Genomic DNA, 14199 nt, shown 5'->3' on the forward strand with positions numbered 1-14199 from the left:
GGCAGGCTGATTCGATCAGACGATATCAAAAGTGCTCATTTTGTGACAGGACATTGAATTATGTAGGCCACCGTTTTTCATGGAAAATACATCCCCGACAGAAATATTGTTTTTTTCGGTTGTACTACATTGCAATGTCGATTGGAATTTAATTCATCGTCCACCCGACCTTGGTAAATCAAGAGTGTGATTAAAACATAGCAAAGGGTGAAGCACTTCGATTGCGTATGCAGCAAATTCCGATTCGGCTGCACCTTTGTCGGGAGGAGTCGAGAGCCCCCAGAGGGAGAGTCTGACCGCTTAGGTGCACGTCTGAGATGGAAGTGGATGGGCTGTCACGTTGCTTTGAATGCCGAGGCCTCACGGATGACACAAACAAGGCGCATTTGTGTGCATCCACCTCTCTCCCGGGAAGAACAAACATTTGTGGTCCGGGAGGGGAGGAAGTCAGCCTCAGCAGATAGAATCCAAACAACTCCTTCACTCTCTGACAAGTGTCAGATTTCCCTTCAGGCGGAATGGTGGCCAACAAATGCGACGGAGAGTACATTTTGTCCGCTCGCTCGACGATACTTTTATTTTTCTGACAATTCTATGTTTTGACTCCCCACCATTAATATTTAATGACATCATTGCTTCATTTTGAAAATATTTGCCATCTTCCAGATTCCACCAGCAAATATATACGGCGTGGATTAGCGAGTGGACGCAGCAGCGTCTGGCAAGAGTTAATGGGATGACACGAGCAAGAGACGGGATATCGGTGCCGGTTAATGTTTAATCCTGCACCTCTCCAACACCTCGCCTCCTGGCCGCGGCTTCTCGCGTCTGATAATCCTCGTGCCTCCTCCTTGTATCATCGGGGTGCCTGTGTAAATATTTAATTGGCTGCAGCACGCCGCTCTTAATTATGCGGGCGCATGGGCGCGCTGCTCGGCGCTGTGTTGACGGCAAAATCAACACTGATTTGATGTAGTTTTGTAGCCGAGACTTGCGATCACATGACAAAATACAGATCAAAGTCCACGAGAGAAGAAAATCTGGAGCTATGTTTTTTTGTGTCATTCATCCTAGATATTGAATAAGACTCCAATCCAGATTCAATTCTGCCATGATACGATTGGTGATTTTTTTTTTTCCAAAGTCAGGCTAGATTCAGGACCACATGTTGACACGGACCAAATTCAATCCAGATTCAAATCCACATTAACAAGTTCTAAATGTGTGACCACTGCATTCTGAGCTCTGCGGGATCCCATTTTCTGCATTCAGATTGTGCGTGGGTGTCACAAGGGTAAAACATTTTCTGTCCGTTCATTTCCTGCTGTTGTGAGTGATGCAGGAAGTTAACCGCCAAATCTTTGCTGATAGCTGTCAAGATCTGAAATACGACTCAGATTTGGTGCACTTGTTCTCCATCCTCTTTCATGTCCTGTCATCCTCCTTCATTTGCTGCAACTTTAATTTTCCGGACACGCCTGTAAAAGCCATTTCAGCTTGCATTAAAATGCATGATTGTCATGTTTTTTTATTTTATTATTACGGCCTTCTCTGTTTCCCCATCTGAAATCCGATCGTGCATTCAGAGGAAGTCATCCTCTTCTTTATTGTGTGTGATTGTCAAGGGCAATGCAAAATAGATGAGCAGCACAAAGGAAGACGCCGGGGCTAAAGTCGCACAGCTCAATAGAGCACCGCTCACAAGTGTCTGCCGCTAGCGAGTGCAATTACAAACACAGCGCATGTAAAAGTCAAGAGAATACAAATCACATAATAGACGCCCGCTCCCGCGCCGCTTGCACGACGCGCACACACCGACACGCAAAATGTCCCCGTTGAAGGCTATTACCTGAAAGTCTGCGTATAAACCTGCACTATCACCCAAAAAAGGTTATCCTCTAATGTGTTGCACCAAATGTACGTGTAATCCCTCAATGTCCTTTAAATGTTATCCTCACTAAGAATGACCTAGCGGGCAGACAAATGGAGGCGGGTGGTCACGAAGAGACAAGAGAGCAGGTCATAGCAAGGACAAGAGAGAATAGCAACCGGGGCAGGCTATTTTTTTTTAATGTGTCACCAAATGGCCCATTAGATTAATTTTCTTGGAAAGGGTACATTTTGATCCAACTCTTAAGCAAACCTTGTTGGTTGAAATGATAAAGCCTGGCGAGTTTCCTTTTTTTTTTTTTTTGGACGTACAACTTTTTTTATCAACTCACTGCATTACTTGTAAGATGGACAAAAAAATAGCAGGGAAAACGACAAGCCGCTCCCATCAAAACAATGGCATTAAGTGGCGTTAAAAAAAATGGAATAGTGACAGAAAGTCTATGCCAATACTTCTTTTTCAACAAGACCTAAATGGATTTTGAGTGGCAAAACTTAATGGTAGCATTCTGCCTCTGTATTGCACCTCCTGTCTTCCCTAAATATATGAAACAAAGTGTTGTTGATGCTGCCACTGTGAAGGAGACTCATCCCTGCTGCTTTGGCTCACCGATCCGAACGTGACGAGCATGCAACACATTGTGTGTGAGTGTTTTTGGGTTTGTGTGTATGCGTGTGTTGACCTGGTTGTTGTGTTGTGGGAGCACCGTGCAGGTTTTGGCATGCTGGGTGCCAATCGAGCTGTGAAAATAGCAATTGAGTAGGGAAATGGGGAATAGCACCTCGCCGCTATGTAACCTCGCTGTGCATGTGTCACTCATTCAACCCAAATGTGCGTGTGTGTGTGCGCGTGCGCGGCGACAGGAGGGGAAATGCCCCGTTCCTTTCCCGTCTTGGTATGTAGGCTATCTGAAAGCGTGTCGCAGCCGTATCCGAGCCCCCAGCTCTTGAAGCGAATAGAATTAACCCAAATAAAGCGGGCTGTGTAGCACATGAAAAGGACCCACGACTCTCGGAGCCCGGCGGGCGGGGATGGAGCGTAACCGTTTGGCACCCCCAAACAAAGTAAATCATAAATAAAGCAAAGTTTGTCACACTTTTGGAAATCCTTTTGGAACCAGTATGGATTGCTGGTGTAATTTTTAGGGTGGACAATAGTCCTAGTCAAAATTTATTCTGGAATAGTTTTATGAAAATGGATTGAAATTGTTGCCGTAAGCATGCCAGGCCAGTAGTTGGCAGTGTGGTTTAGGCTTTTTTTTTTTAGCTTCCACTGAATTTTTTCAATGTCAAGGACGATTTTTTTTTTAAAGTAAAATACCATGTCACTATGTTTCAATAAAACATTTTTTACCCTATAACGCTAACATTGAATATGACTGAAGTGGAACGATCTAGTGTTTCGATGTTTCCGTCAGTCGAAAAACTTCAAACCTTTACGTGAAAACTCAAATGTAATGAAATAGAAACATCTTATGGTGTTTCCGACAGATTTCTGGAAGACTAAAACACTAAAGTGTAAGTTCTTGACACTTTGAGAACTTTTTTTCAGTGTTGGCATAGCAGGCCCTAAAAAGGCTATCAAGGAAACAAGCTAACTAGGTCATTAGCATTCAGCGTTAGCATTTGAATGAACACTCTTGAATAAAATGGCGGGCTAGCACACCTGTGCGTTTGTGAATCCTTCCCGTCACCTACACGCACAGCATCATTTGTCTTGATGAAATGATAAACGCGTCGGTATTTGACTTCAATTCCCGTCCGCTTAGCGGGGCGACCACGGCAAGAAAGAAAACGCGTCGCTCCGCAATGGACCGCAAATGTTCGACGGCTCCGAAACGCGCCAGCTTTCTCCTTCTTTTATGAAGATGAATTGATGAAAACTCCAACCGGCTGGTATATTGAGGTCAGCGTTTGCTAGCTAGTTGAGCTCATTGCTTTGAGTGGTGCTGTCAGGCTTGGAGAAAAAAAACCTGGAGTGGCAGACAGGCATGAAAAGCAGATCTTTGTTTATCTTTATTTGCACTTCTGCCAAGTTAGGGAAAAATTACCTTTTTTTTTGCTCCAACCGAATGTCCAGCACAAATCACATTTCCTCTTTAACAAATGGCTCTCGGGATGTGTCAGTGCTTCTTCTTGTCCAATTGAGTGTGTGTTTGTGTGTGTTCCTTCTGTTACCGTCGCTTCATTTCACGGTCCGGCACCTCTGCATGAATCCTTTTCCTTGGGCTCATTATCAGTGATGTTCAACGAACATCCTGGCAGAATGCAGAGAGGTCGCGTGGAAGCAAGCAAAAATGATTATTCCGGCAGCCACAAGGAGGGTCAACGGCGACATGGTGCCTTTTTATTTTTTTTACAAATTTTGTTTAGCGTATTCATTATTTTGACATGCAGAAATGAGAAGGCAGAATGGGAGCAGAGAGCCTAATTTAAGGAAGCGCTGACGGAACACTTGATTTTGGGGGTTCATTTACTTGAGTTGACAGTTTTGGTTCACAGTGGATACTCATCAAACTCAGGCCCGGGGGTCAAATCTGGCCCTTTTATATGACCTGCGAGAGCAAATCTTGTTCATCAATTTTCACAATTCTTGCTAAAATCTACCAAAATTGGAAATTGGACTTTGCCACCTACCGGCACAGCACGTACAGCGCAGCTTTTTCAGACCACCTCGATGCCATCAGCCTTTTTCTTACGCTCGCTCATCGGTCGCACGAACATCTGCCCGCCCGTCTGTTGCTGTCGTTTAATTCTCACGGGACTCTCCCCTCGTCTGTTCTTGGCAGGCTCCAGTGTGCACGGAGCAGAATTTGGGCACCTGCCGGACAACATTACGGTTCTAGAAGGCGAGAACGTCACTTTGAGGTGAGTCGTGATCCTCTGCACCTGCGCCTGCTAATTACATTTGAAAAACCTGTTTGTCTTTCTTTACGCACACACACACACACACACACACACACACACACACACACACACACACACACACACACACACACACACACACACACACACACACACACACACACACACAGCTGTCACACCAAATGCAACCGGATCACTGTCTCTGGTTCAGATCTTTAAACAATAATCATGTCACAAGAATCCCCAAAAGGACAGTGGCAACAGTAAGTATTATCCCGAAGCCCCTCAGAATCAATATTGGCTTGAACGCAAATCTTTATCCACCCTCGTTCGTGGTAGCCCGAAGATGCTCTTAATCAATTGAATTTCCTGGAATCCTGCTCACCTTGAGGTCTTTTTTTTTTTTTTTAAACAATCGATGTCACCTGTTTTTTTTTTTCCTGTTTACAACCTTGCAGTTCCTCTCCGGAGATACATTAAAAATATTTTTTGGTGTGTCTGCTTTTGTTACACAGTCAGGTTGAGGTTGAAGGAAGTTGAACATCTCTCGCTATTTGGGTCAGCAACGTTTACTTATTTGTTGCTTCATTTTTTTTTTTTCCCCCCCTGCATGCCATTGGAGGGCAGACGGTTAGGAAAGTATTCTTAGACGCAAATGACTCCCAGTGTAGCATTTCTCATCAGGTCTTTATGACTTCACGAGCGGCAATAAAACGGCCTATTTTGTAATCAAAAGTGTGCACGTACTCACCGGACAGCCCGCGGCTGACAACAAAATACAAAAGCACTTTATAAATAAACTTCCACTTGAATGTAAATCTTTTTTTTTTTTCTTCTTTTTTTTTTTGCCCATGTGGCTTGAGTCGGGTTTTTTTTTTGTTCTGTTCTGCTCCAGACGATGCCGTTTGATGCGGGCCATTAAGACGACGCCACATTTGATGTTATTACGCTTCTGATTTCCTCCGGGCTCCGAGTGCTGCGGCAGCAGAAGAAGCAGCAGCAGCAGACGTGATTAAGTTTAAAATTAGATTAATACCTCATTTGTACACAGATTTTGTCATTTTTATAACGGAATTACTTGCACCGAACCTTGTCTGTGCATCTGCGCGACAAATGTCAGCTTAGACACTATTTATGTTGAAGGAAGTTTTTTTTTTTTTTTTTTGGTGGGGTGTGGTATGGGATTGGGATTTATTTAATTTTTTTCATGTTGCTAGTCCATTACGACAGAAGTGTGGAACTTAAGTTCCAAAGTACTTACAAATAGTTTTGAATGTACTTGCAAATGCATTCCAAGGTATATATAGACTAAATGCTTTTTTTAAAAGCACCTATATTATAAATGCTTTTTTAAAAGCACCTTTATCATACGAATATTATACCACTACATTTGTACATTTAGTGAGCAGTTTATGTATAGTGTGTATGTATTATACTGCCCCTGGTGGCCAAGGACAGTCAACTTGGGGGCCGGACAATTATGGAATCCAGTCATAGGCCGGATTGGACCTTATGGAGGGCCAGATTCAGCCCACGGGCCGCCAGTTGATGATCACTGACAGAACGTTACTCATCAGTGTTGCATGAGGACGCTTGTGAATAGGCGAGCAGAGGCGGCACAACGAGAATCATGTACTATTCAAGGATCATCTTTTTTTTCTTTTAAATCATGTACTATTCAAGGATCTTTTTTTTCTTTTCTAAGTCAACACGAACACTTTTTGCGTTGTGTGTTGTGAAAACACTCGAGGGGGGATGCAGTCGACGAGTGTCAGTGTCGTCGTCGGTTGGAACGCACGGCCGCCGACGCAAAGCGGAGAACAACTCAAGGCCGACAGGAAGCATAGTGAATTCTTGTGTTTATTTAACGAGAAGATGACGCAGGAGAGAAAAAAGGCTTGACAAGATTGAACAAACAAAGAGCGAGACACAGGTGGGAAGAAGGCAGGCAAGAGCAGATGAGAAACTACGCACACGAGGGAGCTGGCATGGCTGACAAGGCAAGGCGATCGAAAAACAGCCAGGGGAAAGAAAAAAAACTGTCACATTCGAGAAACATGAAAATATAGCAATGTAACGTAACAAGAAATCCTGAAAGTTGTGCAGCAAGCTGAAAATCTGCTCAAGCGCAGACTTGAAAGAAACATCAGTTCATATATGATCTACTTTCTTTTAAACTTCATTTTGGATTTGTTTTACATTGATTTTTTTTTTTAACCATCCAATAATCATCCTTAAAATAGCGGAATGTGCCACTGCCACCTACTGTTGTGGATATGCAATTACATTCATAATACTAATAATGCTAATAGGGGTAATCATTATAACGATAATAATAATATGCCCCACACCATTTGGAAATCACTGTCCCTATTGGTCTGCTTCACATTTTCCCGCCCTTGTCCCGGCAGGTGTCAGATCAATGAGGAGGTGACGCACAAGGCCTGGCTGAACCGTTCCAACATTCTGTTCACGGGCACTGACAAGTGGTCGCTGGACAAGCGCGTCACGCTGGTCAATAGCAACAACAGCGACTTCTCAGTCCACATCGACAAGGTGCAAGTAAGCGACGAGGGGCCCTACACGTGCACCTTCCAGGCAAACAACAAACCCCGCATCGCCCATGTCTACCTCATCGTGCAAGGTCAGAATGGTGGATTTTTTTTCTTGCAGAGTTTGATGGTTCACAATTTTCAGTTTTTCTGGGATTTTGGTGAGATATTACCAAAACAAACTCACAATGATGAACGTGCATAGTTGTGATAGTCACAACAAAGAACACATCTCGAGTTTCACTTCAACAGAAGTGCTAGCAATGCTAAGCTAGCATTAGCACTGATAACAATCCGATGTTAGCCACAACTGCGACGTTGCTAGCATGACTTATTTGTTACTCTGCCACTAGTTTGAAGTCCTAGCAAATTGGACTACCATATTTTCCGGACTATAAGGCGCACCTAAAAACCTAAAATGTTCTCAAAAGCCGACAGTGCGCTTTATAGTTCGGTGCGCCTTATATATGGACCAAATTCCTAAATTTAAACTGTCCCGAAGCATTGTGTCATGAAATCAATCATAAGTGGCCCGCTGAAGACTATGAATCATGAATCAAAAAGACTACGGATCATTATTTTGTGATTATAAAGTAATTTGTTGCGTCTGAAGTTGAAATAAAAAAGATAAAATGGAGAATGATTTGATTTGGATTAAAAATCTGACATGATGCATTAATGGTGCGCCTTATAGTCCGGTGCGCCTTATATAAGGACAAAGTTTTAAAATGGGCCATTCATTGAAGGTGCGCCTTATAGTCCGGTGCACCTTATAGTTGAGAAAATACGGTATTTTTTATTGTGGCTATTCTACCATAGTTTCAGTTTGTCACCCTCAAGGTGAAAAATATTCCGATCTCCCGCTCCCAGTTCTAGATCAAGGTCACCCTCGCTCTGATTTCTGCTCCCAACCGTCACATCTGCTAAATGACTTAATGACGCGTTCCATTTGTTGGCCGCGATTGACGCCTGACACCGCGGAAGCAATCAGCAGGTTTTTATGGGTGAACCAATGTGCCTTTTCCTGTTAAATCACGGCTAAATGCACGATCAACAACCAACAAACCCTCGTGGCAATTTTGCATGCGAGCAAAGTCATACGTATGAATGAATCGGCGCTTCATTACGACTCGCGCTCAGCGGCAAAGGTAAATATAAGCCAAAAGCGCAGGTGGTGGCTGACAAAGTGGACGGATGAGAGCATTTTCTCACTTCCCCGCCGCAGAATCTGTCGACTTGTTTGTCTTGATTTGGGAAGTCAGACAGATTAGACGCGAGCTGACAGGCGTGCGGAGGCTTGACGGCATCTGCTCGGAAAAGTGCCGCAGAAGGCGCAGTGATTGCTGATTAGCGGCGAGAAAGGAAAGCGAGCTGACATTTGAACTCGGCTCCTCCAAGCATCGACTGTATATCCTTTAAAGACCGAGCCAGACATTTTGTATCTGAAGCCACACATTCTGCTCTGTATCAGTCATAATTAATTATGACCCTTGAGTAAACACTTCTTATTGTCAGCTCATTACACGTTACTCTCGTTCTGAAAAATGTTTAGACCCCTCCTGGTGTCCAGATAACGCTGAAAACCAATTGGGTTCTTGTTTCTCACGAACTCTGAACTGAGAATTCATATCGACACGAGTGGGGGGAAAAACATTTACTGATTTGACTCACTCTCCGCTAAGCTGAGCTAAGCTAACTAAAAACTCACCGTGCATCTGTTCTCCTTTGAAATCAACAGAATTCTTATACTAACAGCTTAAAAGAAAATCATAATCACTCTAAAAGAACAGGATGTGTTTGTGGCTGACAGGTGGCAGAGAGCTGCTGACTGAAGCGCTTTTAGCCAACTGCAGCCAAGCAAGCAAACAGTCTTGTCTGGAGGGTCCAAATGTTGCATGGACCGACATACGCGCACGACATCCATACATTTCTATTTATGTGTTTGTATTGCTGAGTGCTGCAACTGTAGTGCGTGTTTATTGTGCCGCCGCCGCCGTCGGCAAGCGAAACGAGAGCAATGGCTGGAGCCAAGCTCATTAAAAACAATGATAATGGCCCGTTTAAATTCAAGGGCCGTCTCGTTATCAATTTAAGTATGAGCCGAAGTGCTGAACGCTCTGCGGCAGTTAATCGGGTTTGTTGTTGCCCGGTCGCTGGATCAAGAAGAAATTGACACTCTTGATCAAGTCTTCGTAGAAAAACTACAAAATGTTAGCATGTGGCGCTAGTTTGTCCTATTGACACCGAATCCGTACGCTTCATACAAATCAAATGAATGGGAACCGGTTTTCGATTCTCATTCTAGTTTATACTTGAAATCGTAACTGCGTACGGCACAGGTGTCAAACTCAAGGCCCGGGGGCCAGATACGGCCCGCCACATCATTTTATGTGGCCCGCGAAGACAAATTGTGCATCAAATTCGTGTCATTACTAGAATTGCAAATTGTCTTCACTTTTAATAATGTTTTTTTTTTATATTTGACCAGTTTTTACTCGTCCGATTTGAAAACGAGTTATTTGTCAGTTTGTTTTGTAGCTTTTACTGGATATAATATGAGGTGCTCATACATTTATTTGGGTTGACAGTCATAATGGCCCTCCGAAAGAAGCTATAACTACAATGCGGCCCGTGAAAAAAATTAGTTTGACACCCCTGGCGTACGGTGATGGTGGTTTTTGTTTTGTCTCGTAAAATATGGATTTATATTTTCTCAGTGCCGGCCAGAATCGTCAACATCTCCACAGAGGTGTCTGTGAACGAGGGCGAGAACGTCAACCTCTTCTGTCTGGCCGTGGGTCGGCCCGAGCCAACCGTCACCTGGAAGGACCAGAAATGTACGTACCTTTTTATTCTTTTCCTCGTCTCTTTCATTTTTTATTTTTTTTACGGCAGTTCCGGCATTAAGCCTCAATCAGCATTCGGCTCTTCATCCGGTGTCATCATCCTTAAAAGGCAGCTGCTAAGTCTGGCTTCTTGCATCTTTAAAATCGGCTGTGTTGTATTTTGCCCGCGTCCTGGTGTTTTGTCTCAAATAACCGCTCATTAGCCGTGATTATCCCCGTCGCGCCTCCCGTAATCATCGGCATCTGTCTTCATTGGGGGTCCCACGTCAAGCGGCGTGGTGCTGCCAAATGACGCTAACCGCCACTTTTGGAGCTTCATAGGAGGCTATTTTTAGCCCCCCTACCCACCAGCGCCCACTTCCATGATTCTGGGTGGTCAGTACGTGCAGTCTGATTAAATTTGATCAGGACTGAATGTAATACCTCTTTGGTCTGTCATCATTAATGTCGGTCGCTGAGTTAGCATCACAGAACCTCTTTCAGCTGTAATGATGCTTTGCTGTCATCTGTTCAGTGCAATAAAATATAGCACCGGCCTTTGTTGCACCGTCATTTCAAGTCTATTTTTACCACCGCCAACGACGTCTTGTTAAATCTTGTTCACCAAGAGTGTCACATATACAGAATGGCAGCCGGTAGAATGCAGAGCCTGAGTTTTGATATTTGAGGAGTGAAAGTTAGAACATTTACAATAGTGAAAACAAAGGCCAGATGTTCACCGAATAAATTCAACCAAAAAAAGTGATTGTTGAAATAAATACATTGCCATGATCTGAGTTTTTGATGAATTTATTTTGATTAGATTTACTATTTGTTGCATTTTCTTCCCCAACTTTTCTTATTTTTGGTCAATTCTCATCCTGTTTTATTTCTTTTTTTTTTTTGCATGCAGTCAGTCTTCTGCTCCATCGTTACGACGTGCGTGCGGATCCACGAGAAGGCGAGGCTTATTTTCTTTAACTTGTCTAACATTTTATCAAGTGCGATAATTAGCCATTTGCCTCAGAGCCGAGGAGAAAAAAGAAAAGTTTTGAGCAAAGCCTGCTTTTAATTCCGCACCAGCAGCGGATGAGATGCAGCGAGAGCAGCGGTGCACTGTAGATCACTGGGACAAGCGGTAGTAAATAGGTCAGTGTGAACAACCACTGAACTCGGTGTAATTAGACTCTTAGGGCAAAGGATGCGCAACCTACCGTCCTCTGCTGCTTGCACATAGATTCCCTGCCGATGATGCTCACTGCAAATGTCAGCACTTAAGTTCCTTTGGAACGTAGCAAATTCCCTGCGAAAAAAATTCAATCTGTCAAAACGAAGCATTGTTTGCATGTCACTGAACAGTTTTGTGTTGGATTGCTTCAAGCAGTTTTTTTGCATCAAAATTTTGCCTTGAGTTCAATTGCTTCCATGATTACACTCACTCATCAAAACATTCATCTCAAATTGTGTTTCCCAATGAAATGAATGGAAAAACTATTCATGAGTTTTAGCCTCTCACTACTAAGTTTTTTTTCCTGAATTTTTTTGCGTCTTTTATTTATGCATTGTTTGATGTTGTTTATTGAAGAATATTCATACATATTACATGATGTCCATTGGTCAGCATGGCTGGCTGTGTCCAACTTCTGGAGAATCTATACATTCTTGCACACATTCCCTTTGACGCACTCGTGCCTACACACACACACGTACACGCTCACAGGCGGCGAACATTTGTCCCCGCCTGCAGGCCCATGGCATTTCTCCTCTGTCAGCAATAATCTTCCTCCCCTCTCGCCGTCCCCCTCACCGACTCCCACGCCCCCCCCCCCCCCCCCCCACAACCCATCAGCTCTCTGGAGATAGCGACCGCATTGCTATTCCGATAGAGTGTCTGCAACCAAGCATCAATTGCCTATGACTAGAGGGGCTAGTGAAGGCGAAAGAAGGGTGGACATGCCCGGAGAGACAGCAAAGAACTACCAGACATCACTTGCTATTATTCAGTGGCTTCATTGAAAAACAACAGGCAGGCTGTGTATGGATCCGCTAGTGTACATCAGGGGTTCCTAAAGTTTGGGGAGAAAATTTTGGTCATCAAACACAAAGATCTCATCTAAGGCATCCCTGACCTGCATGCGTAGATGAGGTCTCTCTCTTTCTCCAGCTTATCATTTGACACGCCATCACTTCAAATGGGCACAAGAAGGAATGCGTGTCGCTGATAGCCGATGAGCGTTTTGCCGGCGCGAGATTCGCTCGCCCCGTCGAGGAGATTGGCGGCCCCCGTGAGCGGAGGCAAAAAACAAAGCAGTTTTTGAAAAATGGGTGCACTCGAGCAGAACGTAGCAAAGTGTCTTCGTGAGGAAGACGAGCAGGCGAGTCCATCAGCGTCCTTGGCAAAAAGGGCGACTCAAAGCGTTTAACATACAGTTTGTCATAGAAGTGAAACTGTTGATTATTCTGATTAAAAAGATGAGAATGCTGAAGTTAGGAGAGTAAATGTTTGGATGATGAAGACTTTTATGATGGCGACCCCGTAGCCTAGTTTGAGTTTTTGCCTTCATTCTAAAAACAACATCTGTTTCAATGACAAACTACTTCAATACTTTTCGGCTCTCTGCTTTGTTAGCGGAATGTGAAAGACAAGAGGTGCTGAGAGCTCAAGTGATCTTCACTGGCTCAAAGTGCCGGAAAACGCTGTGTATTGCCGAACCTCGGCAAACCTCCTTTCACTTTCATCCTCGCCGCCTCCTCTCCAGGTGGTCAGGAGTCAAGCTCCTTCCAAAGCTCCTAAGTGCTTGATGGAGTTGTATTTTTATCCAGCATTGTAGCGGTGCCTGCCTGCTGGCTGCAGTCAGATATCATCATCATTACTTGTCGCCCTCTTTGCAGTTTCAACAGCTTCTCTTCTGGGGAGACTTTTTGCAAGATTTTATTTCCAGCCCAATAGGTGCAGGTTCAAATTGGGGTTAAGGGTTTTTGCTCTTCCTTAGAGAATCGGTGACACACACTGTCAGGAGGGGCATGTTTACCCTCTTCTGAAGGAAATGTAGGATTGTTGATCGACCTTCAGGTTAAAGTCTGGCTTTCAAATACGCCGCAGAGTTCCCTGACAAATACCGTCAGAAGTAGGATATAGCCCCAAGGCCAGTTGCTGCTCAATCTGAAGGACCCATTGGATTGTTGAATTCAACCCAATATTTTTCTTTTTCATTAGAAGATTAAAATTCAATGATGACTATCAGCACGTTTGATTTAGCGTTTGATGACAAATGGCGCCAGAAGTTAACGAATGAAAACTGCAGGGGCCCCCAAATTGAGCCCTGTGGAACACCATACAACAGTGGGGCATAGTGGGACTCAGAGCCACCAAAGGCTAACACAAAAAGTCCTTCGCTCAGATCTGGAGTGAGGGCACACGAAAATCAAAATTCAGACAAATGGTATCAGAAGTTAGATACTTGGTCCCAAGATCATCTTTTCCCGGTATCATATAATCATGTATGTGTTTCATCCTCTTGTATGACCCATTATGTATTCCTCACATCCCCCTTTCCCCCCCGACTGCGGTTTCTCAGCATGCGTGCCCCAAATCCGTCTTTCCTCCCGCTTCTGTCGCCAGTGATGTCACACACAGGCGCCACGTCGTCGTGACTAATGCAACCAGTGATCAGCACCGCACCGAGCCTGTCAGGCAGCACCGAAAGCCTCGCCTTCCTTTCCCGCGTGTCCCCCAAATCGTCTTCTCCCGCTCGGCACCGGCGCGAATAATCCTGCCGTCTCTAATCTTCAATTAGAGGCGGCGTGATAATCTCTGACGTGAATAATAGCGCCGTTTAGCGTGGATTTATGTGTGCGTGTGTGTGTAGCGAGGAATCCGCCTGTGTGTTTTGCTGATTGACAGCGACAATTCAGAAGCAGGATTTCCTTGTCATAGATGACATACGACATTTCGTTCTGCAGGTTGCTCCTCTTTAATGGGAAGAGAGAGTTTTGTGATCGCGCATATCACTCGCTAAGCCACGCCCCCTTCTTCACCATCCTTGAGCAAGACTGACATCATTCGG

The 14199-nt window shown here is 44.3% G+C and overlaps 1 protein-coding gene across 4 annotated transcripts in view; it reads left to right on the forward strand.

Annotated features, from left to right (window-relative positions):
* Positions 1 to 14199, forward strand: part of iglon5 (IgLON family member 5) — a 92022-nt gene that overhangs the window by 72941 nt on the left and 4882 nt on the right. For all 4 annotated transcript variants that reach the window (XM_037274845.1, XM_037274846.1, XM_037274847.1 and 1 more), the window contains 3 exons: positions 4680 to 4758; positions 7167 to 7399; positions 10025 to 10144. In XM_037274845.1, coding sequence (XP_037130740.1) covers positions 4680 to 4758; positions 7167 to 7399; positions 10025 to 10144 — 432 coding nt within the window. The remainder of the gene's footprint in view (positions 1 to 4679; positions 4759 to 7166; positions 7400 to 10024; positions 10145 to 14199) is intronic.

The sequence above is a fragment of the Syngnathus acus genome, chromosome 16, assembly GCF_901709675.1.
Source record: "Syngnathus acus chromosome 16, fSynAcu1.2, whole genome shotgun sequence".
Lineage (NCBI taxonomy): Eukaryota > Metazoa > Chordata > Actinopteri > Syngnathiformes > Syngnathidae > Syngnathus > Syngnathus acus.